Source organism: Camelus dromedarius, chromosome 14, assembly GCF_036321535.1.
Source record: "Camelus dromedarius isolate mCamDro1 chromosome 14, mCamDro1.pat, whole genome shotgun sequence".
Taxonomy (NCBI): domain Eukaryota; kingdom Metazoa; phylum Chordata; class Mammalia; order Artiodactyla; family Camelidae; genus Camelus; species Camelus dromedarius.
The window spans coordinates 7,722,256-7,747,500 of record NC_087449.1 but is presented as its reverse complement, the minus strand read 5'-3'; the positions used below and the strand labels follow the sequence as shown (position 1 = coordinate 7,747,500).

At 40.4% G+C, this 25,245-nt stretch overlaps 1 protein-coding gene across 2 annotated transcripts; it reads left to right on the top strand.

Moving 5' to 3' along the window:
* Nucleotides 1–549: 549 nt before the first annotated feature.
* DNASE2B (deoxyribonuclease 2 beta) lies at nt 550–13,587 on the top strand. 2 transcript variants are annotated; one of them, XM_010987154.3, is made up of 6 exons: nt 550–694; nt 3,575–3,752; nt 7,053–7,134; nt 9,545–9,640; nt 10,959–11,156; nt 13,130–13,587. In XM_010987154.3, exons 1-6 carry the CDS (start codon nt 582–584, stop codon nt 13,468–13,470), a joined length of 1,008 nt encoding a protein of 335 aa, XP_010985456.1. In that variant the 5' UTR covers nt 550–581; the 3' UTR covers nt 13,471–13,587. The 2 variants fall into 2 exon arrangements, with proteins under 2 accessions (XP_010985456.1, XP_031319580.1); XM_031463720.2 differs by having other exon boundaries at nt 579–694; nt 9,479–9,640; nt 13,130–13,553.
* The last annotated feature ends 11,658 nt before the right edge of the window (nt 13,588–25,245 follow it).

Here is a 25,245-nt window from a genome sequence, read left to right as displayed (position 1 = left end):
AAACATCTTCAGTAAAATACAGCTGAATTTGCTCTTTCTTTGAAGCAACCCTCTGAAGTACCCTTTAGGAAACGTTTCCTTGAGACAGAGAAAATTACAAGTGATAGATGCCGATTGTTTTTAAGACATAAGGTTTTGTCATTTCTGTTCAATGTGTGACCCACAAGCATTTGCTCTCACTCACAGAGAGACAGTCATCAGGGAAAAAACAGGATAGATTTAATTCAGCATCTACTTATCAACACGGAGTTCTCCTGTCCACGGAACTTCATACTACATGATGTTCACTCCAAAGGGTTAACTCCACATCCCATTTTTTCTCTCCAGAACTTTCTGATGACTTTGCAAACCAGTCAACAATTCAGCACAAAGGCATTCGGAGTCATGCTGACATGTTGTGACAGGATCACACCATTACACGGGACTCGTCCCATTCAGAAAATGCCCCAACAGTAAACGGCAGAGGTAAACAGAATCAAACATCAGAGCCAGCACAGTCTGAGAGAGACCCAAAACTCAGACTCCGCGGTCTCTGGGGAAAGCTTCCCACTGGGTCACTGAGTAAAGGTGACAGACAGAAAATGACCACAAGACTTCTGAGAAAAACCCTGGCTTTGCTCTTCCTTGGCCTCTTTGGGGTCATGAAGGCGACAACAATATCGTGCAGAAATGAAGAAGGTGAAGCTGTGGATTGGTAGGTAAATGAAATGCAGGGATTGGCGCGTGCAAATAGAAAGCCAGGGTATTATTGGTGGCCAACTGTGAGGTTCCGGAGGAGACTTCCACCCTGCCCCTCCCCTTAAAAAGAAAGGAAGTTAAAGTGTGTACATGGGCCACACATCCAGATCGGGGTAGGCTTCCGAGTGAGGGAGCATCCCCTGGGGAGCGAGCTGAGCAGCCCCTGGAGGCCCTGATTTACACTCTCAGCAGGGCAAGGCTGCCGCCACAGAGGTGCAGCAGAGCTGACAACTCTCAGGTGGCAATTTCCTTTCATTGCATTGTGGCTTTCCTAACAGAACCCTTCCAACGTCCTTTTAGAGACTGACAAATGAGAGGAGGTGGACTACTGTTTTCCCGGCACTGGAGCTTCTCCTCATGACAAGGAGAGAGAGGGCCTGCTGGCACACAGCACTGTTTGGGTCACCTTGTTTCTCAGGCAGCACAGGGAGCTGCTGGAGTGGGTGGGAGGTCACTGGTCTCCCGCAGTGTCACAGAGATTAAACACTGCTTTGCCTTATAGTCATGATTCCCCTAAAGCTTTGATCACTTTTTCGCTCTTTAATTAGGGTGTTTAGCTTTGCCTTTATGGTTGGCATCAAGGTTTGTGTAAACTTCAGGCTAAAGAACACAGACACACTCAGTCTCTCAGCAAACAGTTACTGAGTTCACAGCAGCCCAGTGCTGAGTTTTGAAAATATAAATATGAACAAAACGTAGTTCTTACCTTCAAAGGGCTCATAGTTCTGTGGTTAGGACACAAGTGGGGATTAGGGGGGTTAGAGCCCAAAGGGCTTCTCTGGGAAGTAGTTTTCAGCTCAGTTTTCAGAACAATTAGTTAAAAAGACGAGGGAGACTCCACAAGGGCATCTCAGGCCAGTGAAGAAGCAGTGAGGAGGTCCAGAGCAGGACACGATGGGGGGAGTTTGGAAGCAGTGCAGTACTGTTGGCCCTTCAGGAGAACGTGGGGGAGTGGCAGGAGGGGAGCTTAGAGAGATAGGTGAGGGCAAGGTCAGAAAGGGCTTCATGTGCTGAACTGCAGAGTCGGAACTTGACCTTGAAAGGGAGCTACTGAAAGACTTCAAGCCGGGACTTGATAACGTCAGATTTGCACTTGAGAAAGCCCACTGGCAGTACTGTGAAGGCCAGCTGAAGGGGACCAGTCTAGAGTCATGGAGACCAATAGGACTTCCACAGCATTACAGGTGACAGGAGGTATGGATCTGAGTTAGAGAAGTGGAGACTGAGAGGAAGAAGCCTCGGTAATGGATGCGCTGAGGGTGGTAGGAGAGAGGAAGAAGTTAAGAAGGACTTCCAGGTGGCTGACTTCTGTGGCTGTGTGGCTGTGTTCCCTAACAGCAGGGAATGAGTGGATTTGAAACCAAATACTATAAACTTGGTTTCAAAAATATGGAGTTGGGGGTCTCTGGGACATCTTTGCATTTAGGTTTCTCTAGCCCTCAGCATAGAGGTCTGGGCTGGAAATAGATTCAAGAGTCTTCAGAATGTAATTGGAGATGATCACCCAGGAAAAATGTTAACAAGCACTAGTTCGTAACTTGTGTGCCCTGATAGTTCACAAGCCTCTCGCTGGTGGGCCACCACACAGTGATCGATACGTAAAATTTATTTTTGCCACAACTGAGTGGACGTATTACTTAGCAATATCTGTCAGAGAGAATGTTGAGCTGAGCAGACAGGGAGCCACAGTCTCGAGCCACCACAACTTACTGTGACAGTTAAAGGGCCGAGTAACACGGGGACAGCACCACAGAGCAATTTCAGGTTTCCTGCCACATGTGAGGACCTTGCCCTGGACAGGGTAGGAAAGAGAATAAATGGAAGCTATGACTGATGAGAACCGAGTGAAAGGTGATGCTTTTATGGGCAGCGTGAGCCACTGTTGTGTATCCAGTACACAACACGCACAGCACAGGCGGTGATAGTGAGTGCGCCACAATGCCTGGTTCACTGTGAGTATCTGAGGGTTAATTGTGGGGTTCGTGCTTAGAAAATATTTGGCCAGACCCGGTCGATTTTGCCCTCCAGGTACTCTCGACAATGTCTGGAGACACTTTTGATTGGCACGACTCGGAGAGGCCTACTGACATCTAACAGGCAGAGGCCAGGGGTACTGCAGTGCATGGGACTCACCCCCAGAACAAAGACTGATTGGGCCCAAAATGTGAATAGAGCACATTGAGAAACCCTGGGCCTAGGTGATCCAAGAGTGTCCGAATGCCATGTGGGCTCAACCACCTGCCCTCCCTGTGAGATACCCAAAGGAGATACACAAACAGAAGACAAGAGTGAAGAAAGCAAAGCACTTACTTAATTGGCGCGTCTTGGCCCTGAATCCTCAATGCAGAGCATTCTGATCACCTGAGCTGAAGAATGTGGCTCAGGCCAGAGTGTCAAGAAAGCCACCCTGAAGCCCAAACCCAAATCTCAGACCTGGCTAGCCAGCTGCAAAGAGATGAGCATGCCAAGCATATAAGGCAGCAGAGACCAAGACCTCTCCAGTCCAGACCTGGTCCTTGGCCTTCTCCCCACTGCAGCCTTACGGATGGTGGGCACAGCAGGAAAGCCATTCTTAACGCACGTGCGCTTCCACTACAGGGATCCCACCCTCCAGGCCAGTAAATGTCTTTAGAACATGCACAGCCAGAGCTGCATTTCCTTCTCTGGGAAGGAGCAATGATAATGTGCAAAAAGAGGCAGTGAGCTTGAGCAAATACCTTCCCTTAGCCTTCTGTGAAATGTAAATGAAATGATATATTTAAGTGCTTAACACAGTGGCTGCCATCAGAGAAACGGTCGATAAATGTTAGTAATTCATAATTATTTCCTTTGTTAGGTTTACCTTTTATAAGTTACCTAAAAGGCAAGACGAGAAAAGTAGAGAGACTGGGTTAGAGTACCTATACCTAGACTCTACCAGCAGAGGCTGGAGGAGGAGTCAGCAGCTAATGAACACCACCAAGAGTGTTTTGGGAAGGACCTTACAACAGCTGTATGAAGCATATGCCTCCGAGGTATGTTATAGTTAATCATTTATTTGACTGACATAAAATGCATAAAACAGACTCCAAAGCTTCCAAAAGATTTTAACTGCTCACCTACCCAACCCCCAATCCTAGCAAGTGGAAGTAAGCTAGCTCAGAATCTCAACAAATCTAACCAAGACCTCAGGGAACCCGTCAGCCAACTCCACAGCAAGGCCAAATTTTCAATACATTCGGCAACATTTCCAACGGCATCACTGGGCAAGGTGCGAACTAGTTACATACTGAAGTCTTCTGGCTGCCAACCTCCGCCAGTCTGCCCTGCGGTCTTATCCCTGTAATGGAAATAGAGAGAAGAGCCCTCTCCTATTACAACGCAATACAGATCTGTGATCAGTACGCCGTGAGTCATGAGTTGTTTATGCCATGGTGGTGACCAGTTTGGTGGGCCGACCACTTGGTCTTCCTTTTAATTAATCATTTTCAAAATAGCAGGTTGAGAGCTAGGGCTCTAGTTCAAGGCTCTGGAACTAACTTGCCTGAATGGAGAGTAAACCTGCTATGTGGACTTCACCAGGCGATGAGCTAACCAGCCAAAGAGACACAGGTGAGGAGGCCTCCTGCCTCAGTGTGGGCCGTATCCCAACGTTCCAGGCATCATCTGCTGTTCAGTGACAAGAAGCTGCTTTTCAGCCAGGGGTGACAAATAACATTGAACAATAATTAACATCCAGTTACACTCGTGTATGCACTTCCTAACAATAACTTACAGAGAAGTAAATATATAAGATAACTCAGCACTACAATGTGCTGGGCTTCACATATGTCAGCTAATCTAATCCCCACAGCAACACTGAGATAGCCTCCGGCACTCCTGCGCGTGTCTGAGTGTTTACTCACAAGGGGCAGAGAGCTGTCACTGTGTGTGCTAATACTCACTTTATTCACCTGCCGTTAAGGCCAGCCTTCAGAGCCAAGTTACAAAGTCAAAACTTACTTGCAGGCTGTTTGAGCACATGTGATGCTCTAAACACTGTCCTAGGGGCTTTTAAAAATTCTTCAATTTTGAATTAATATATTATTATATCAAATCAAAACTACCTGCAGCTGCTTCTGCTTTCCAAGGTTGCAGGATGAAAAACCTGGAGCATAAACCATCAGTGAGAAAATGAGCACATTGTTCCCTTCCCCGTGGCAGACCATCCAGGAGGAGAAAGGAAAGAGCAACACTGTGAAGCCTCTGTCATTTCCCTTAGCCGGGGAAGATGGGTCTAGTTAGGCAGAATATAATAACGATCTTCAGAAATGCAGAACTAGCCCAACAGCCTAGGAGGGCAGATGAGCTAAACTGCTCTGCAAAATTAAAAAAAAGGGGGCAGTGGGAGCTAGGAATTTAAAAGTATACAAAGTAAGGAGGGAGATTAGAGGCAGATCAGCATGGTGATGGAAAACCGCTCCATGTTTCATTACCTTCAGTAGAACCTGCTCATATACAATGCTTTGAGGGATAGATTCTGGAAGAAAAGGACAGCAAAGGGGCTGACTTCCATGTCCACTTGGCATGGAGACAGAAGAAGAACAATAATGGGTGATATCCAGATAAGACTGAGAATTCTGTGGAAGTTGGGACTATGTGCCAAAGGTGGCCATGAGAACATAACCCCCCTACCTTCTGACCTGGAATTGAACTTGTAGCAGAGAGTAGAATGCAAGATCAGACCAACCGGTTTTAAATCTCAAACATCAAGTTAGGCCAATATCTGGGTTATGTTGGAAATTGCTTCCCTTCTTTTGTCTTTCTAGATGAGAACCTTCCATACACCTTCATAATTACACTTACCAGATGACATCGCAGTTGCCTGTACTTGCCTGATCACACTTCCTGCTAGACTGGGGGCAAAGACTGTACCCTTCTTGTTCAACATTCAGTAGTCAAAATAATACCCAATGTATGTGCTAAAGGAATAAAGCTGTCCAGAGGCACAGGCCTTGGTCTGCCTATTCTTAAGCTCATGATCTTTCCCCTTTACCAGAGAGCCTCTCTTCACTAGAGCTACACCTCACTTAGCCTTAGCTGACTGTTACACCCCTGGTTAGAATGACAAACTGCATCTCTTACAAGAATAAAATTCCTCACCAAATCTTCCCAGAGCCCTTCCACACTGTACCCCAAAGCCACACAATATGCCTCATCACCACATTCGGTGCAGGCTCACAGGGTAAGGTAACTGTCAGAGTTCTCCAGCAGAAAACACGAGCGCCCATGGCAGCTATGGTCAGTTACGGAAAATGCAGGTAAGAAAACAGCTTACTTTCCCAGATATTCCTAGACATGGTAGCCAAGAAGGCTACATAGACCATGTTGTGCATTTTTAAAAACAATTTTTAGATTACATGAAATAATGAAGCAACTGTAAGAGACTCAGTTACTGACTTTTTTCCTGAGAGAAAAGCAAGGGCCTTTTTTAAGGAGATGAGTTGTCCCTTCCTGCTTTTAATTATGTCACAGAGACTTTTTAATGTCGACATTATTAGCTTCAATAAAAATCACTGCATCATGACACAATTGAAATGGAAGGACACAGAATAAAGGTTCCAAAACATGACAAAGAGATACTATCAAAATAATAGCTTCATTTTGACCCAGAGATTTAGCCAACTGTTTGGAGAATTTACTCGCATTTTGCCTCAGCAGAGGAAATCCAGTATCATACATTAAATTTCACCACTTTTTCTAAGCAGGGAAATGTCAAGTTAGAAAGGTGAAGTGACACTGAGAAATGGATTGAAGAAAAATCCTCCCCTAAAGGGGAGGTAGCAGAAGCAAAGAATGAGGAATCCTGATTAAACACGAAGCTATGACCGAGCGGTGAAGCACAGAGTAGGTGGAGATCGGGCCCCGACAGCCAGTTCTGTGCTGTGCCTATAATATCAGTGGAAAAAGGCCAGGTGTAATCCTTGGCTAGCTGTTCCTACTTCATTTCCTGAGCAAATGTTGAAAGACTCCTTTGTTATACACTAGTTGCCAAATCAGAAACATGGGTCCAAACAACCGGAAGAAATAGGAATATTGCCCTCACACGCACATCACAATACATGGGGCTCCCGTCACACAAGACAAAAGCGTGCCTGGCTGCGAATGGACTTCCTGCCCCCGTCTTGCCTGTCACAGAATTCATATCGATGGGAAAGCTCACTATTAGGGGAATGGATGACTTCTCATGTGTATTAATGACAGTTCTGTATTGCAGGCTGGGTAGCTGGTAGAAATGTTGTGAGCATTTATGAGTGAAAGGTTTATGCCATTATAACCCTAATATGTTCCTGCAGAATAACAACACAGCCTATCTAATATACAACGATGGAGTCCCTAAATCTGTGACTCACGGCAGAAAGTACGGACACACCAAAGGTATGACAAAGGCTCCTATTTTCTCCTTCCCTGGAAATCAACATTTTCTTAAACATTCCATCTTGAGTAGTCTTACATTCTACACTAAAAAGGTAGCTTTTCTTGTTAGTGGCTTAAGTTATCAAAAGGAGTGATTTTGGTATCACATGTTGTAATGATATAATTTGACTTTGCAGTATCCTTTTCACAAATCCCATTTATTAACATATTTTAAAATACATACTTTAAAGCAGAAATCCAAGTATTGACTACTTGGAATACCAGCCAGACTATATGTGTGTGTGTGTGTGTGTGTGTGTGTGTGTGTGTGTGTATACACATATTTTAGTCAGGTTTATAGAGGTATTATTTACATAAAGTAAAACTCACTCTTCCTAAAGTTTCATTTGAAATAAATGTTTTTGAAAAACTATTTTAACAGAGTTTTTTATATTATAGTAATTTCTGTTATTATATATTTTGTTACATACATTATTATATATTATAGTAAGTTTTATTATTGTAATTTTTGGTACTTTCCTATTTATAAACTATGTACATATGTATATATGTTATTGAAAAATTCAAAATGGTAGTAAACAAAAAATCTGTAATCCTAATATTCATTTGATAATCACACTTAGTATGTTCTACTTTTTCTCTAACACATATTTTGAAACATTTTAATAAATCTATTGTAATGACTATTTCAACCTTTTTTTCAACTTAATACACCATGAATAACTTTCCATGGCAACAAGTAATTCTTCAGAAGGTTCCAAAGTCAAATGCCTTCAGGAGCAGGCAAGTGATGTCGGTAAGACAAGCGGGCTGGGCTGGCAGCTAACTAGACAACGGAGGGTATGTACTAGGTCTAAAGGAGCAGTTACTATTCAGCTCGCCTTATGGGAATGCAATTTTTTCAGGAGATGTTGAAAATTAGTGTTTGTGGAAAATCTCCCCCGTTTTTAAACGTTGGCATTGAATTCAAAGTTTGAAGAATACTCTGCAAGCATAATAGTATGTATCTGCAGGCTAGATTTGGCCTGTGGGCTGCCAGCTTGCAACCTCTGATTAAGAATATAATTTGTAATCGCTGTCAATGCCATGAGCATTGAAAGCTTTTGATTTAGCTAAGTTGCCCTCCTGATGGTTCTATTTGCATGGAACCCAAGCATTTTTATAAGTATGCCACACTCTCCAACCTCTCCTTCGACAACTTCCCATCACCACTCTCACTCCACCCTGTTAGTAGATACAAGGGTTGGCAAAAAAGACTGGAAAAGCAGTGGGACCTGATGGCAAATGGGGGAGTCCTCTGCCAACAAGGGCCCTGACATCCTGTGGCATCTGCACCTGGAGGTTAGGATGTCACACAACAACACACTTATCCAGGCAGAAGAGAGCCCCAGCAGGTCATCCAGCTCCTCTAGGCAACTGAACTTTGAACATTTTCCATCTCAACACAGATGTTGATTCTACATCCACTGAGAGAGTGACAGTGTGCGTCCTTAAAGTGTGTTCTTTGACAACAAAACAACTGTAAGGTATTTGGCTTCTACTCTAACGTTAAGGCAAACATGACTGAATTTGTCTGCACGGTCATATGCATACTGGAAAGTAGGTCTCGTTTAGCATACCAAAGCTATCCTGATGTATTTATGAATGCAGAAATAGTCATAGGTGCCTGCTGCACAGGGTTCCTTGTGCCATGTCACAAGACAATGAAAACCTTTCTGTTTTCTCCCTTTCTGGCTTTCATGTTATTTTGCTCTATAGAGATTTTTAAACAAAATTAACTTGGATGCTTTAGAAAATGGCTTCTCTCTTTGCTCTCTGCCTCTTTTTTTCAAGCTTGTGGAATTGGATGATTTCTGCACATAAATGAGCATTGGTTTCTTACAACAAACTACTGCAAGTACATTTCTTCATTTGATATTTTCTCTTTCAACCCTGTTTCTCAGCTGGCTTTTGAAAATAGCTTAGCTGCTTAGCAGTAAAGACATTATCTGAAGCTTGCCAGGTGACTATATAGTTTAATGAGGTCAAATTCCAATTTAGCAAATTTGCATTCTGCCAAAACAAATCTTGCTGGTAGTTTCAACATGAAATTCCTCTTAACTCTTCACAGGGTGGCTGTCCCAGCTCCCTTTTGTGGCAGCTTATTATCAGTAATGGCACAACGTGATGTGTACCTGAATTGGCTTTGAAATCTCTGAAAAACGAGCATGATCCTTGTGATTATTACCTGAATAGAACATTAGCCTGAAGGGTAAAGGGCTTAAATGTTGTATCTTTGAACTCCATTTTTAAAAAAAGGTGCTTTGTTTTTCTAATATATCTGCATTAACTGTATCTTTGTTAGGTTTATTGCTGTGGAACAGAGTCCAGGGGTTCTGGCTGATTCATTCCATTCCCCAGTTTCCTCCAGTTCCTGAAGAAGGCTACGATTACCCACCCACGGGGAGACGGAACGGACAAGCCGGCATCTGCATCACTTTCGAGTACCGCCAGTATGAAGCAATAGGTAACGCCGGGGTGTGGGAAAGAGAGCTAGCAAAACGGAAGGAAGGATTTGGAAACGCACGAATAAATGTATCACTTCGTTTTCTTCTCTATTCATACACTCTCTGATACCCAGATTCTAACATTAGCTTTGTCACAGGGAGATCCTGGGCAGGCTCACTTATTGGACCTTGATTTTCTGGTCCACCAGCGAGGTCTTTGAACTTGATCAGAGGCAGTAGTTTCAAATGTCTGTAGGGGCGAAGTAAGTAACAAAAATGGGTGAAACAGGGGGACATTGCATGGGCAGTGGGGACAGTAGCACACGAGGGTGTTGAACACCCCCACTCCCCCAGCTTCCCTCAAAAGCTTCAGCTCCATCATACTGTGGCTCTGCAGGAATGCAGACCTGCATGTCCGTATTTTTCAGAAGGAGCAGAAATCTAGGGGAGGATGTAAGAGCAGAAAAGAGGGAGGGAGGGAGAGAGATTCTCTGATCTTTAAATGTGGTCTCAATCTTGTTTATTTTTTAAACTGTGCAGACTTCATGTTGCCTGAAGGCTGCCGTCGTGACACTTCTGAGCCTGAGCCAGATGATCCTCCTTTAAGATCTTAAGCTCAAATGGCCAAAAATATTCAGATTTGGAAAACTATGGTAGGGGAGGAGAAAGTAGGAGTGCTGTTTTACCAATCACTTTTTACTGAGGAAGCTGCTAAATAGTGAAGAGTGATTTACATATGGACATAAGAGGTTTCAAATATATTTTTCATCAAATTTCCAACTTACGGAAAGGATTACTAAGCCTCTCACCCAAATTAAGCTTTAGCCTAACTAGCCGGGTTCCAGAAATGATTAGAGAGCTTAACAGCATAGAGATGGGGTGTGCACGCTGATGAGTGGATCATTTTGAAGCTGGATGATCTCCACTTTTGTATGTGTGCGCACAGGAGAAAAACACATGGCTTCCAAGGCCAGCCTGCCTGGGTCGGAACAGCAACTCCATCAGTTGCAAGCTTTTTAACCTTGGTCATGTGACATAAATTCTCCATTAATTCAACAATAAAATGAGGATAATGATCAAAGAACTTACCTAATAATAAGGTTGTTCTCAGGATTAAATTAGTAAAGCCATGTAACAATGCTTGCAAAGTAGGAAGTGATCAGTAGGTGTCAACTATTTAAATCAAAAGTTGTTTGAAGGCTATTATTTTAAAGAAGGGAATATGTTTGTTTTTGGTTTTTGTTTAGTTTTTTTTTTTTAATTCACAACAAGGTCTAAAATATCAACAAGTGTTTCCATTTGTGTCTTAATTCTCAACTCTAGTATTTCTTGTTTCAGATTCTCAGCTCTTGGTCTGCAACCCAAATGTTTACAGCTGTTCCATCCCAGTCACCTTTCACCAGGACCTTGTTCACATACCCCAGCTGTGTGCCAGGTCCAGCTCAGCAAAGATGCCTACCCGTCACCTTGCCACACTTCAGTCAACCCAGGGGCAAAACTTCCTTCATTTTGCAAAGTCTGATTCTTTTCTTGATGGTAAGAAAGACCATTATCAAACAATACGACGTAACGTGGCTGCTGGATTCACTTTGGATTACAAAGAGGGAATATTCTGATTATTCAGAGGAACAGTAGTAGAAAAGAAGGGAGGAAAAAGAAAGGAAAGGGAGAAGGGAAGCCAAGGGTCAATGCAAATATTCGCCTGCTCCACTTTAATAGCAGGGTTGCTGATCCAACCACAAAAATATCCCATCTAGCCAGGGGCCGGTGAAAACCGTCTAGCCTCTACTGGGCACAGAACCACAACTGTCTCCTTTTTCTTCCATCCCCTAAGCCATTATTTTAAGACTTCCTTACTCTCAAGGCGTTTACATTGCCCTGCCTCCTCGCTCTCATCTTTACTTTTCCCTTCATAGAGATAATAGAGATCATTAAGGAGAAACCACTTTAAGAGCACACCCCAACCTCAACAGTCTTGCCTATTTTCATTCCTTTTTCCCAGTTTCCTCCCATCCCCAACAGAAGCAGTGAACTCGCTGTGCCCGGGAACTTACTGCAGCCTCAGGATACTTTGATTCATCCACTTGATCTGTTCCCCTCATTCAGCTCTCCTGCTCTACAAGCCCCTTAGAAAACAAACAATTCCTAAAAACTGTCCCTCAATTCTAGACTTCCTCTATCTCTGTTTCTTCTTTTCTTCTAATTTATTTTTAGAAAACTCCTTAGGGCCTTCACTTGCTCAATGCTCCTCCACTACAGTCTTGCCCCTCCATCTGTAGACATTACAGTCTCTCTCCCGGCCTCCAGTGACTGTGTTAACTGACCTCACTGTCTTCCTTGCTTGCTTCCTTCCTTCTTTGAATATTGAATAAAATTTACTGAATGCCTACTATTTTGCCAAGCCCTGTGTTAGGCACTAGAGATCCCAAAATTAAGAGGACAGAAATAGCTTCTGCAGAATTTGGCACTGCTGGAACATTTTCCCTTCTGAAACATCCCCCTCGCTGGCTTGGGGGAGAATGCAGTTTCTTGGTCCTCCTCCCACTTCTTCTAAGTCTCTTCTGCCAGGTCCTCCTCCTCTGCATACTCTTTATGTGACTAGGTTGCCATGTGGTCCTCTATTCACGCTTATCTTATCCACATATTCATGCCAGGCAGTTCCAGCAAGCCCTCGGGTGATTCCCAAGTCTAGATCTCCACCCAAGACCTTTGCACTGACAGATGTCTTCAACAGTGAGTGGGACATTCCTACTTGGAAATGACACAAAATTCAACCTGCCAAACTCATGTCACCATTATCCCTATGATCTACTCTTTTTTCTCATATTCTACATATTCACGTGGGAACTCTCAATCCCTCTTTTTCCTCACCCTCATTAAATCATCAAATTCAATCAGTTCCAGGTCCTTAATAACTCTCATATTTATCTTATCCTCTAAACTTTCTGCCATGGCCACAGTCCACACCTGTGTTTATTATCGCAGTTACTGTGATAAGCTGGTGTTTTCCCTGTCTTCAATCTAATGTAGCCTTCCCAATTCATCCTGCACATTGCTTCTCAATTGATATCTATGATCATAAATCAGTTTCTACTAATTCCCTCACTAACACCCCTGCAAAAATTTCCCATTGACTTCAGGAAAATTCAAATACTTTGGCATGGGTTTATGAAGATCCTTAGAAGCTGGCCCCTGATTACTTCTCCAGCCTTATTCTTTCCAAAAGTCTTTTCAGGCTAAAAACATACATTGCTCCCTTATTTGTGAAGAATAGAAGATGTTTTCAGACACCAATATAATCTTAGTAATAACGATAATAACTTTAATTTGAATATCACTTTAGCATCTACAAAATGTTCTCCCATTCACTAACTCAATCATGTTGTTCTTATTTTGCTTGTGACAGACACATATCAGGGATGAATGATGATTCTGTTGCTGAGGATATTTTCAGGGATTTATCTAAGTATAAATACTAACCTCACTATTTTTCTCCTTATAAACTCTAGACATCTTTGCTGCCTGGATGGCTCAACGCTTGAAGACACACTTGCTAACAGAAACCTGGCAGCGAAAGAGACAAGAGCTTCCTTCAAACTGCTCCCTTCCTTACCATGTCTACAACATCAAAGCAATTAAGATATCTAGACACTCATATTTTAGTTCCTATCAGGATCATGCCAAATGGTGTACTTCCCAAAAGGGTACAAAAAATCGCTGGACATGTATTGGAGACCTCAATCGGAGCCCATCCCAAGCCTTCAGAAGTGGAGGATTCATCTGTACCCAGAATCAGCATATTTACCAAGCATTTCAAAGATTAGTTTTGTATTATGAGAACTGTAACTAAACTTGCTCAAAGGACATACGTGCCATCATCTTCAGCATTGATAATGTGTTTTCTTCTACTAGATCCGTTCTTTATATGTTAAAAGCCTGTTAATTTATTTATAGTCCACATATCATCAAATAAAATGCTTTTCTTCCATGCTTACTATTTTCCAATTAGTGGCAATTCATCTATTTTGCATTTATATGCCATAAACATAATGATTATATGTAACCAAAATGAGAATGGAAGCAGTGAAAGGAAAAATTTTTGTTCCGGATTAGTCAGCTCTCAATGGTCCATGGATTGACTAGCCATCTCCTAGATTCATTTTTATCTTCACAAAGAATTCTGACACTCCTCCTCACCCTTTTTTGAAGAAAAAACATTTCTCTCTATATTTATCAAACTACTTAGTCATATCCTTCTTAGAGTTCTTTTCAGTGGTTTCTGGTTAAGTCTAATTGGACATTCTTGCAAAGCTGCTCACTAAATGTATGATCTTGGGCCGTTCACTTGAACTGTCTAAGCCTTGGTTTTCTTCACTATGAAATGGAGATAAAATCTAAGTATATTCAAGAATCTAGCCCAGAGCCTGGCACAGATGACACTTTAATATACTGGTGGAATTTATATCTGAATTCTCCTTTAGCAAGAAAAGGCAAAAGAAAGTTTAGAAATGAGTAATATTTTTCAAAAAGGAAAAATTAACTGAGATTGGGAGAAAGGAAAAACAACCCACCAACTTGGAGGAAATAAAGAAGTAAAACATAAAGAAATCAGAATAAAATTTAGTAGTCTTAATTTCAGTATGTTTCATTCATGAAATTCATTCATGGAATTCTTATCATTAAATATAAATATTATGTAAATGCATAATAATAAATTTGTATCAAGTACTAATTACTTAATAAAATTTGAAATATAGTTCCTAACTTCAAGAAGCTTACAATCTAACAAAAGAATCACAACAATAACTAAAGCTAGAACTTATTAAGCATTTACTATGTAGTACACAGTCAACCCACATTTTCTTATTTGCTCTTCATAACAGTGCTATGCAGTAGAAACTGTTATGATCCCCATTTTACTGACACGGAAACTGAGGCCTAAAGAGTTTCAGTAACTTGTCCAGTATCACAAAGGTCTAGCTGACCTCTAAATAACTTCTGTTCCAAGAGACAAGTTTTTAAAAATGATGTGATATAGGATAATACATATCTTTATATCTTAATCAACCGAAATTCATGGGACATAATGACGCTGGCTCAAAGAAAAACAGAGAAAAAGCTAAGTTTGTCTTTCTGTCAGAAGCAAGCAGAACCAATAGGAATGTTGAATACTAGCTAGTTAACTTACATGATTGGAAATATAAAGAGGTTTGAAAAAAATGTTTTAGCCTTATAGGAAGCATAGAAGCATAAATAATTCCAATAAAATCAGGTTAGAAGAGAAATTTAGAAGTACAAGATCCTGACTTTAAAGATGAAGAGGGTCAAAACTTAGTCCAATAGTACAAAGAGGAAAGGATAAAAAAGAAAAAGAAAAGCAAACATGAAGAAATTCTATTGAACAAAAATAAGCAATAGGTATGAGCTTCCCCACAAAAGTAAATCCAGACCTTCAGGAAAAGTGGTTTCATCTCAAGCACAACAGAACAGTCTGAAGGAGAAGAAAATCAAAATCAGAATCCATAGAATAAAGAGTATAGGAACGTGACGGAGAGGAGAAAAAGAAGGTGCTATCTCCCTGGGAATGTACATTAAGGACGTGCTTCTTACTGAAGGAGAGGTGGGACGTGGCTAGACCTCCCCTGAGGAAGGGAAAAGATGCTAGAATTGAATGGCCCTCATAGTTCAAGGATATCAAACACTGACCTGGGGATGAAGGAATGTATCTTGGTGCTGGCAGTTCCCTGTGGTGGAGCTTAGAGGCAGCTACAGTAAACCACGGGAGAGAGAGTATTACTGTCTTCCTCTAGCATATGCCCAGGATTGCTACCCAGTCGTGCTGATTCCTGTAGGGACAGTGGGGATGTATCTTTAGAGTACTAATATCCCGGGAAGGAAATGGAGACATCTGAGAATACAGGCAATGCTCTTAATTTGTTCTCTGGGAGAAAGAAGAGAATATGGGAGATATCAATGAACAAAATTTAAGTTCTAAATCATGATTTAAAATACTGAAATTAAAGACCCATGTCTAAGATGGGAATGTATCTTACACAGACATGCAAGATTGGGTTTGTCTATAAACTACTTAATGTAATCATGGAGAAAAGAAATTAAAAACAGAAATAAACTTATGGCAATAATCATTAGGATGGTAGTGCTCACATGGAAACTCCCAGTCATTCTTCTGCTGTGCCCTCACACCCTTTCTTAGAAGAGGTATTTCCCCCAGTCTGTTTGTATCAAGTGACCCCTTCTGCTCTAGCTCCAAATGGCCGAACCAAATGAGCTTGTGATAGCAAAGAAAATAAGTCATAGGCCATTCCAGGGCAATCAGATATGGGAGAGAGTTTAAAGTAGGGATACCAAGACTGAGAACTTGGGCACTTGATCTGGAGGGTCATGTCCACTGGAGATAACATACCATTTTCTGTCTTGGGCACTCTGAAACAGTGCACGCTGGGCTGCAGAAGCTAGAGGATGGTGCAAACGAACCTCAAGATCAAAGGAGCAGAGAGTGATATCAAATCTCTACTGTCCAGATGTCAGCTGAGTTCCTTGTGGAGCCCAGCTATTCTCCCTGGTCACATATTCTGTGACAAACCCCTATATTCTGTCATTAAATCCCCCATTTTTAGTTTAAGTTAGTTTGAGTAGGTACCTGTTTCTTGCAAGGAAATAATTCGTGTCTAAATTATGTAGAAACAAGAACGATAGTGTGAATGTGGTACCAAATCATTTCAATAAAAATAATAATAGAGAAATGTGTCCTAAACAAGTCTCACAGTCTCATAATCTCAGGTGTTTTACATACTAACACAATATGAGTTATAAAGGAAATACATCTGAGATTGTAGCACGGCACGGTAAATATGCTTTCACAGGAAGCAACAGGAAGGACTTGGTGGGAAGGCATAAGAAAGAGTTACGATATAGCTTCAAATGTCTAATTTGAAAATGAGACACTTACTAAGAGTCTCACCAGTTAAAATAATTCTTGATTAACTTTTGGCTTAATATGTGAATAATTTCACCTCCCAAAGAGTAGATGAAACGCCTAGAGGAATTTCAACTCTGAACCTAAGACTTGCCAGCAAGGAGGAGTTTGTTGGTAAAATGAAAGTAACAGTGTCCCAGGAGAAAAATGTGCCTGGATGATCATCAGGGACAGAAAAGCAGACTATAGTCCAAGCTTAGAAAGTCTGAGGTTGAGGTACAAGAGAAAATATGATTTCATGGCAGAAGGTTCTTAAAGGGAACACAGCTCAAGAAGTTAAGAAGTTACCAAAACTGAAATTCTGACTATGTGATTTCTCCGTGAGGAAGAAAGGGCGAAAGCAATGCAATTATACAATATGATTTTTCACAAGCTTATATATAAATTAAGTGTATACAAAGCAAAAGAGAAAAAGATCAATGAACAAAGAAGAATAGAAGAATGGTACCAACCTGCATACAGAATTATACGAAACCTCAGTGGCTACTTGTTGCAAAAGATGCTAAGGTTAACAAAAAATGTTTTATATTTAATCAAGATTACATTGGAACAAATAGTAGTTTGTGAATGCCAGAAACCTCTTTGCCTCTTTTATTTCTGTCTTTTCAGTAAAGATGAATGGTTTTCAAATCGATAAGGCAGGGAAAAAAATGGTCAGGGACAACTAAAGACTCCTGCAAAGCAATTTTAAGAGAGCACACAGCTCCCTGTGAAGAGTTCAAGTTTCCAGGCCTGATAAATAACAGTGAAAACTACTGAAAGACCAGAGCTCTTTGAGGAACCATGGGCGGACAAATACCATCTAAATTTCCAAAACTGAATGGAAAGTATGGTCTCAAATGTAATTCCTGGAATGACTCTGCAGTGGACCTTTACAGGGCCAGGTTGTAAGCACTTAGAAAACAATCAGCTAGACAGTCTGCACGTGTCAGCGTGAACCAGGTTCTCTATGAGTCAGGCATCTCTGACTGCCTCATTTCCGTTTTTGACAAGAGTTACAAGACTAGTGGATTGTAAAATTGTAGTAGGTAGCAAATCCTTGGGCAGCAACAAAACAAAGGTCTCTCTTGATATCCTGTGGTCAAGCTGGTAATGTTGGCTGAATGTGAGTGTAGTCCAATGAATTTATGCATTATCCAAGGGGTAGTCAAGATGAATTTGTGTCAATCTGCAACAAGGTTCTTGGTGTCATACTGAAGACCCTGAGCACTTTTTCCAATTTAATGCATCAAACATACTCTCCCGGACAATGTGATGAGCAGAGGGAACAACAATGAACAAGAGAGACAGCCCGTGCCTTTAAAGATCTTATAACTTGAGTCTTAGCCCTGTTTCATAAGCATTTTTATATGACTTTGATGAACATCCAGAAAACACATTTATTAAATTTGTATATGACAAGCAGGTAAAAAAAAAAAACAAACCAGCAGATCTAGGAGATGATGAAATTGCATCCCAAGGAAACTTGAAAGGCTGGTGTGATGGATTAAACCAAATAATATTAAATATAATAAAGACAAATGTAAGGCTCTTCCCTTGAATCCAAAATCAACAACAAAAAGCCACAATGGCCATCACAGAGGAGATATATAATTTAACAGCAGATGCTGTAGAAAATGACTCAGGGGTTATGGCAGAAAACTCAGTATGACTAAACAATGTAATTGGTTGAAAAAAATGAAAAAAAAAGAAGAAACTAGTATAATATTGGGATGTATGGATAGAATATATTAGAAAGAGTAAGGAAATAGGCCTACTCCATCCTATGTTAGTGGCCTCGGTACCATCTGTGAGGAATATAGGAAGAGTGGAGGATGAGTAGAAGAAATTGGCCAGAATAAAGGTGGCTTCTGAGACAGTAGAAGGAACAGCAGAAAGAAATGGAAATGTTTATCTTTGAGAAGGTGCACTGGGGACAGGATAGATACCTTCGAATATATAAAAGAATATTCTCCAGAGGATTGTTTATACTTGATCTATATGACGTCTAGAGGCAGAGGTAGGATAGAGGAATGGAAAACAGTAAATGACATTCAGCTCAAATTAAGTACAAACTGTGTTGTACAAACCTCTTGCTAGTAAGCTCTACAGGTTCTGCCCAGGCTTCCTCTCCAGCCACCCTCCCACTGCTCTCCCACCCACTGCTCTCCCACCCACTCATACACCTCACCCACTGCCATTCTTCCCAACCCCGCCTCAAAGCCATGCACTTGCTGATCCTGCTGGCTGAACAACTTTTCTCCCAGACGTGCATGTGACTGGCCTCTTCTTATCGTTAAGGACCTCAGCATCAAGGTAATTTCTTATGAGAGGCCTTTTCTGGTCACCCTATCTAAGTTAGCATCTCCAGTCTTTCTCTAATGCAACACTCTATTTTCTTTTAGCATTTATTACTATGTGATATTATCTTCATGATGGTACAAGGATTTTTGTATCCTGTTCACTGTTGAATTCCCAGCCCCTTGTGCAATCCCTGGAACATCGTGTGCTCACTGAGTATCAGTTGAATGAATGAATGAATAAATGTAAAGACGGCGAGATCTGTATTTATAAGATCTGTATTTGAGCAAAGAGCAAAAGGTCACTGAGAAGGCTGTGGTAGAGGAGATTTGCACAAAGACTAAGTATAATTGTATGACCTTAAAGTCCTTTTCAAATCTGAAGTTCTATAATTAAGCACTAATTTATGGGTGGCATTATAATTTCACTATCGGCTCAGAGAGGGATGATAAATGAAAACTGGAACAGCCAAAAAGGCTTCATTTAAGAGGCAGAGATAGGTGGGATGTAGACAGTTGGAACAGGAGGAAAGTTGTTCTAGGAGAAGGAAACAGCATGAGCGAAGTCTCAGAGGCAGATCTGAGTACCATAGGAGGAGACAGTTGTCAGGAGTTGGGTTTATCTAGAGGAGAGGATGTGCTCTGGGAACTCGAGAAAAATGAGACTGGACAGGTAGAGTAGGGCCACAATGCAAGGTGGGACTAAAGCCAAACTGTGAATTAAACTCAATGGGCAAATCCTGGGTGTTCTTGAGAAGACAGATGAACACCATGACCAAGGCAATGATTTAAGGGCAGTTAGTCTCTGGTAGGGTCTGAGCCTTGTGATTGATTTGAACTAAATGATGTGCCTTCAGTTGTAAATTAATTAATTTTTTTCCTATGCCATTTTAGGAGGCTCTGACAATAATCCTGATGTGAGCTATGAGGTCCTGACCCAAGACAGTAACAAGTGAAACAGGAAAAGATCAATGTGAGAAACATTTTTTTAAAAAGCTATCAGGAGCACAGGGAAATACATACAAGATCTTGTAGTAGCTCATGGTGAAAAAGCATATGAAAATGAATATATGCATACTCATGTGTGACTGAAAAATTGTGCTGTACACCAGAAATTGACACAACATTGTAAACTGACTATAACTCAATAAAAATAAAAAATAAATAAATAAATTTAAAAAGATATCAGGATTTCAGGCCTAAGTTAATAATAACTATAGTTATTCTCATAACCCAACATACAGTAGGTGCTCAATAAAAACTTGCTTATGTACCATTAAAAGATCCCGTTATTGAACACTGGCAAGTATCTCTAAGCCTTTGTGTGAGAATGGAAGTGGATTTGCACAAGTTCTCTCACTCAGAATCCTTTGTCACCAGTATTCTGCAGGTGGCTGGGTGGGTATGGTCAGGTGGACAAAATGTCTTCTATTGTAAACAGTCACTATGACTTATATGACTGTGACCTTATTAGACTCGTGCTCCATTCAGACCAGCTGTTATAACCTTACCTGACCAGGACTACGTGAGGCAGCACCATAAAGGGATTAAAATGATTTCTCATCCATCTTGTCAGCACTTCTACATGCAAATGAATATAGTCCTTTCCAATTAATCACTTTAAAAGCCCATCCCTTCAGTCTCACTCTTCCCATTCTTTCTGACACTTCTCTTTACAAAAGACTTTTAGAAGCCGCACACCAGCCAAACAGTGGCTCATGCCCTGTAACTCTCTGCCAAATCTCCTTTAAAGCATCAACATAACTCCCTGCCTTAAGCAGTGATGGTTAGAGATTTATATTCAATATCTTGTAATAACCTATAATGAAAAAGAGTATGAAAAGGAATATATATATATCTATGTATAAATGAATCACTATTCTATACTCCAGAAATTAACAGAACATGGTAAACTGACCATACTCCAATAGAAATTTTTAAAAAGGAAAAAATAAAGATCCCCACTGTCCCCAACCCCATTCCACTCCCTCTTCCTTAACAGGCCTCTGTTTTCTTCTCTTTCCATTTGACTCATTTATTTCTAAGATTGTTTGATCTCTGTTGTTGTTTTTCCTCCTTCACAGTTTTTGCAAAGCTCTTTGAAGGAAACGTCAAATATATTCATGTTACTTGAATGATTTCCGTATGCCAACCCGTAAGAGCCCAGCTGAATTTGGGAAGGAGCGTAGTACAAGCGTAACAGCTCTGGAATCACATGACCTGGATTTGAAACCTGGCTCTGCTGACCTTGAGCAATTACCAGCTCTATGATCTTCAACAAATTATTTAACCTCTCTAAGCCACTTTCTAAATTGAAAAACAAGACTGTTAATAATAGGAATGAGGTAATCTATGTAAAACACTTAGTGCTTAGCACATAAAAAAATTTCCCCACCTTCCACATAAAACTACCAGAACAACAATAAATATGAACTATATTAATTAATCTTATTAATTCAGAGGTTGAGGGAAAAGCAGTTGCTCTGTCTGCACCACTTTCTAACAACGAACCAATTCCTCCGTGAAGAAATCAGTCTAACAGGTTGGTGTCAACAGAGCAAAGGAACCGAGAAAGACATTTATTTGAATTGTTCCCTTTCTCCATGGTGATAGTGTTTTCTCAATAACAAGTAGACAAATAAATAAAAACCAGTCAGTTTTTACTTGATCTCACACTTGAGCAATCAAGAGGAAATGAATGGAAGAAATATTCGCAGAGAAGAGGAAGGTGCAAGCATCAGCCTTACAACCAGCCACGAGAATTCTCTGCAAAGGCTTTCAATACAAGATTAACAAGCAGACTAAAGGGCGCTGCTGCCTTTATTTGCAGAGCAAACAGGCATGAGGCTTTCATGCGAGCAGGGCTTTGGAGGTTTAAATTCCAGTTCTGCTGCTTTCCGTGCAGCCTCAGGCAACTTACTTAAGACTTCAAAGCCTTGATTTCCTCATCTGTGAAATGGAGAAAATTAAGAAAAATAATATATGTGAAGTTCTGACATAAGGTGAGCAGTAGTATTTATTGTATCCCTACTCCCTTAGGGCAATGTTAGCTAAATAAAATCGCTTGTTCTCATGAGGGTGACTAGGCTGCATTACCTAAAGGTACATGGTGCTTTGGTACAAAGGAGGACTTTGTATCTGGATATTAGGCAGGCAGGTGTTCCATAAATATTTGATAATTTGTTTTGGCTTTAAAGCAAGTACTCTCTGTACCCAATACCTATTCTAGGATCTTCTTCAAAATCGCTGTAGGCAAAGAAGCCACCAGCTTCCTAGGTCTACAGCATCCTAACCTAATCCCAAGATCCTGCCTGTGTCATTCACCGCTGTTTCTTCATTTCCTGTAATCTTAGAGTGCTTCCAGTGGTTTGGCAGGAGAGCTATCCACAGAAAGCAATCTTTTTGACATATTTGGAGCACGTTAGGCTTCCACTGTGTTTAATTACCACTTGATGGTTGGGAGGTATTTCAAACAGAGTTAAAGGAAAAGGAGTAATTTAAATGATCGTCTTAAATAATAAATTACATCAATGTCATGTCATATACCTACAACCTTCTGAAAAGGAGGCTGTTTCTCTTTTTTCCATTTTGGGTGAGAAGATTGTTATAGCCCCTAGAGGATACTGATTCATGAAGAGGGTGGGGAGTTCCCAACTTTGGGTGCAAGGTTGGTCTGAGTTGGTCAGTTAAATGTCTGTACTATGGCTGGGTAGGTGGATGGGGGTGTCCTTTAGCATCAGGGGGCAAAGTAGGAAAATGGAAATCCTACCTTTTGGTGCATATGTTGGGGGAGAGATATATAAATCAATTTTTAAATAACCTTATATCATAGATTAATTTTTTGCAATTTCTTTCCTATTTTTAACATAGTTTCAAAATTATTTTTAAATTAAATAAATAAATAAATTTATTTATTTATTGAAGTATACTCAGTTACAATATGTCCATTTCTGATGTGCAGCATAATGTTTCAGTCATATGTATACATACATATATTTGTTTTCATATTCTTTTTCATTATAGGTTACTACAAGATATTGAATATACTTCTCTGTGCTATACAGAAGAAATTTGCTTTTATCTATTTTATATACAGCAGTTAATATTTGCAAATCTCCAACTCCCAATTTATCCCTTCCCAGCCCCTTTCCCCCACCCTCTGTAACCATAAGTTTGTTTACCATGTCTGTGAGTCTGTTTCTATTTTGTAGATGAATTTATTACTGTCGTCTTTTTTTTTTTCTTTCTTTTTTTTTTAAGATTCCACATATGACTGGTATCATACGGTATTTTTCTTTCTCTTTCTGGCTTACTTCACTTAGAATGATGCTCTCTAGATCCATCCATGTTGCTGCAAATGGCATTATTTTATTCTTTTGAATGACTGAGTAGTATTCCATTGTATACATATACCACAGCTTCTTTATTCAGTCCTCTGTTGATGAATATTTAGTTTGTTTCCATGTCTTGGCTGTTGTATATAGTGCTGCTATGAACATTGGGGTGAATGGATCTTTTTAAATTAGAATTCCCTCCAGATATATGCCCGAGTGGGATTGCTGGGTCATATGGTAAGTCTACTTTTAGTTCTTTGAGGAATCGCCATACTGATTTCCATAATGGCTGCACCAAATTACATTTCCACCAACAGTGTAGGAGGGCTCCCTTTTCTCCACAGCCTCTCTAGCATTTATCCTTTGTGGACTTCTGAATGATGGCCTATTGGCCATTTGTGTGACTTCATTGGAGAATTGTTTGTTTAGGTCTTCTGCCCATTTTTGGATTGGGTTGGTTTTTGTTGTTGTTATTAAGTTGTATGAGCTGTTTATATATTCTGGAAATTAAGCCTCTGTCAGTTGCATCATTTGCAAATATTTTCCCCCATTCTGTAGGTTGCCTTTTTGTTTTGCTTATGGCTTCCTTTGCTGTGCAAAAGCTTGTATGTTTAATTAGGTTCCTTTTTTCTTTTTGCTTTTATTTCTATTGCTTGGGTAGACTGCCCTAGGAGAACACTGGTAAGATTTATGTCAGATAACGTTTGTCTATGTTTTCTTTTAAGAGGCTTATCGTGTTCTGTCTTATATTTAAGTCTTTAAGCCATTTTGACTTTATTTTTGTGTATGGTGTGAGAGAGTGTTCTAACTTCATTGATTTACATATGGCTGTCCAGTTTTCCCAACACCATTTGCTGTAGAGACTTTCTTTTCTCCATTGTACATTCTTGTCTCCTTTGTTGAAGATTAATTGACTGTAAGTCTGTGGGTTTATTTCTGGGCTCTCTAATCTGTTCCATTGATCCATATGTCTGTGTTTGTACCAATACCATGCTGTTTTTATTACTGTAGCTCTGTGGTATTGTCTAAAGTCTGGGAGGGTTATTCTCCCAGCTTTGTTCTTTTTTTTCAGTATTACTTTGGTAATTCTGGGTCTTTTGTGATTCCATATAAATTTTTGAATTATCTGTTCTAGTTCTGTGAAAAATGTCCTGGGTAATTTGATAGGGATCACGTTAAATCTGCAGATTGCTTTGGGTAGTATGGCCATTTTAACAATAGTAATTCTTCCAATGCAAGAGCAGGGGATACTTTTCCATTTTTTTATGTCATCTTTAATCTCCTTAATCAGTCTTTTGTAGTTCTCTATGTATAAGTCTTTTACCTCCTTGGTCAGATTTATTCCTAAGTATTTTATTGTTTTGGATGTGATTTTAAAGGCAATTATTTCTTTACTTTCTTTTTCTGACATTCCATTGTTAGTGTAAAGAAATGCAACTGATCTCTGTATGTTAATCTTGTATCCTGCTACCTTGCCAAATTCCTTTATCAGTTCTAGTAGTTTTGTGCGGAGCTTTTAGGGTTTTCCATATATAGTATCATGTCACCCGCACATAGTGACAATTTTGCCTCTTCTCTTCCAATTTGGATCCCTTTTATTTCTTTTTCTTGCTGTGGCTAGAAAGTCCAATATTATGTTGAAAAGAAGTGGTGAGAGTGGGCATCCTTGTCTTGTTCCAGATTTTAGTGGGAAGGCTTTCAACTTTTCACTGCTGAGTATTATGCTGGCTGTGAGCTTCTCACAAATAGCTTAAATTTTAAAGTAGCTTTTTTCTTTATTGAAAAAGAGATATATGGTCACTGGAGAATATTATACAGATAAGCAAAAGGAAGAAAATTCAAAATACCTTGTGCAAAAAAGCAAATTAGTGGTTGCTTCGGGCTGAAGAGTTGGGGAGGCAGAACTGATTAAAAGGGGCATGGAGAGTTTTTGTTGTGGGAGTGATTACAGAGGTGTATACATTGTCAAAACTCATCGAACTGTATGCTTAAAATTCATGTATTTTATTGTATGC

What these genes read in the sequence shown, in the direction of transcription:
- DNASE2B (XM_031463720.2), top strand. Translation starts at nt 582, where the DNA reads ATGACCACAAGACTTCTGAGAAAAACCCTGGCTTTGCTCTTCCTTGGC. An exon ending in GAAGGTGAAGCTGTGGATTG is followed by an intron (nt 695 to 3,574) that starts GTAGGTAAATGA and finishes TTCCTTTGTTAG; the next exon opens with GTTTACCTTTTATAAGTTAC. An exon ending in AAAGTACGGACACACCAAAG is followed by an intron (nt 7,135 to 9,478) that starts GTATGACAAAGG and finishes TATCTTTGTTAG; the next exon opens with GTTTATTGCTGTGGAACAGA.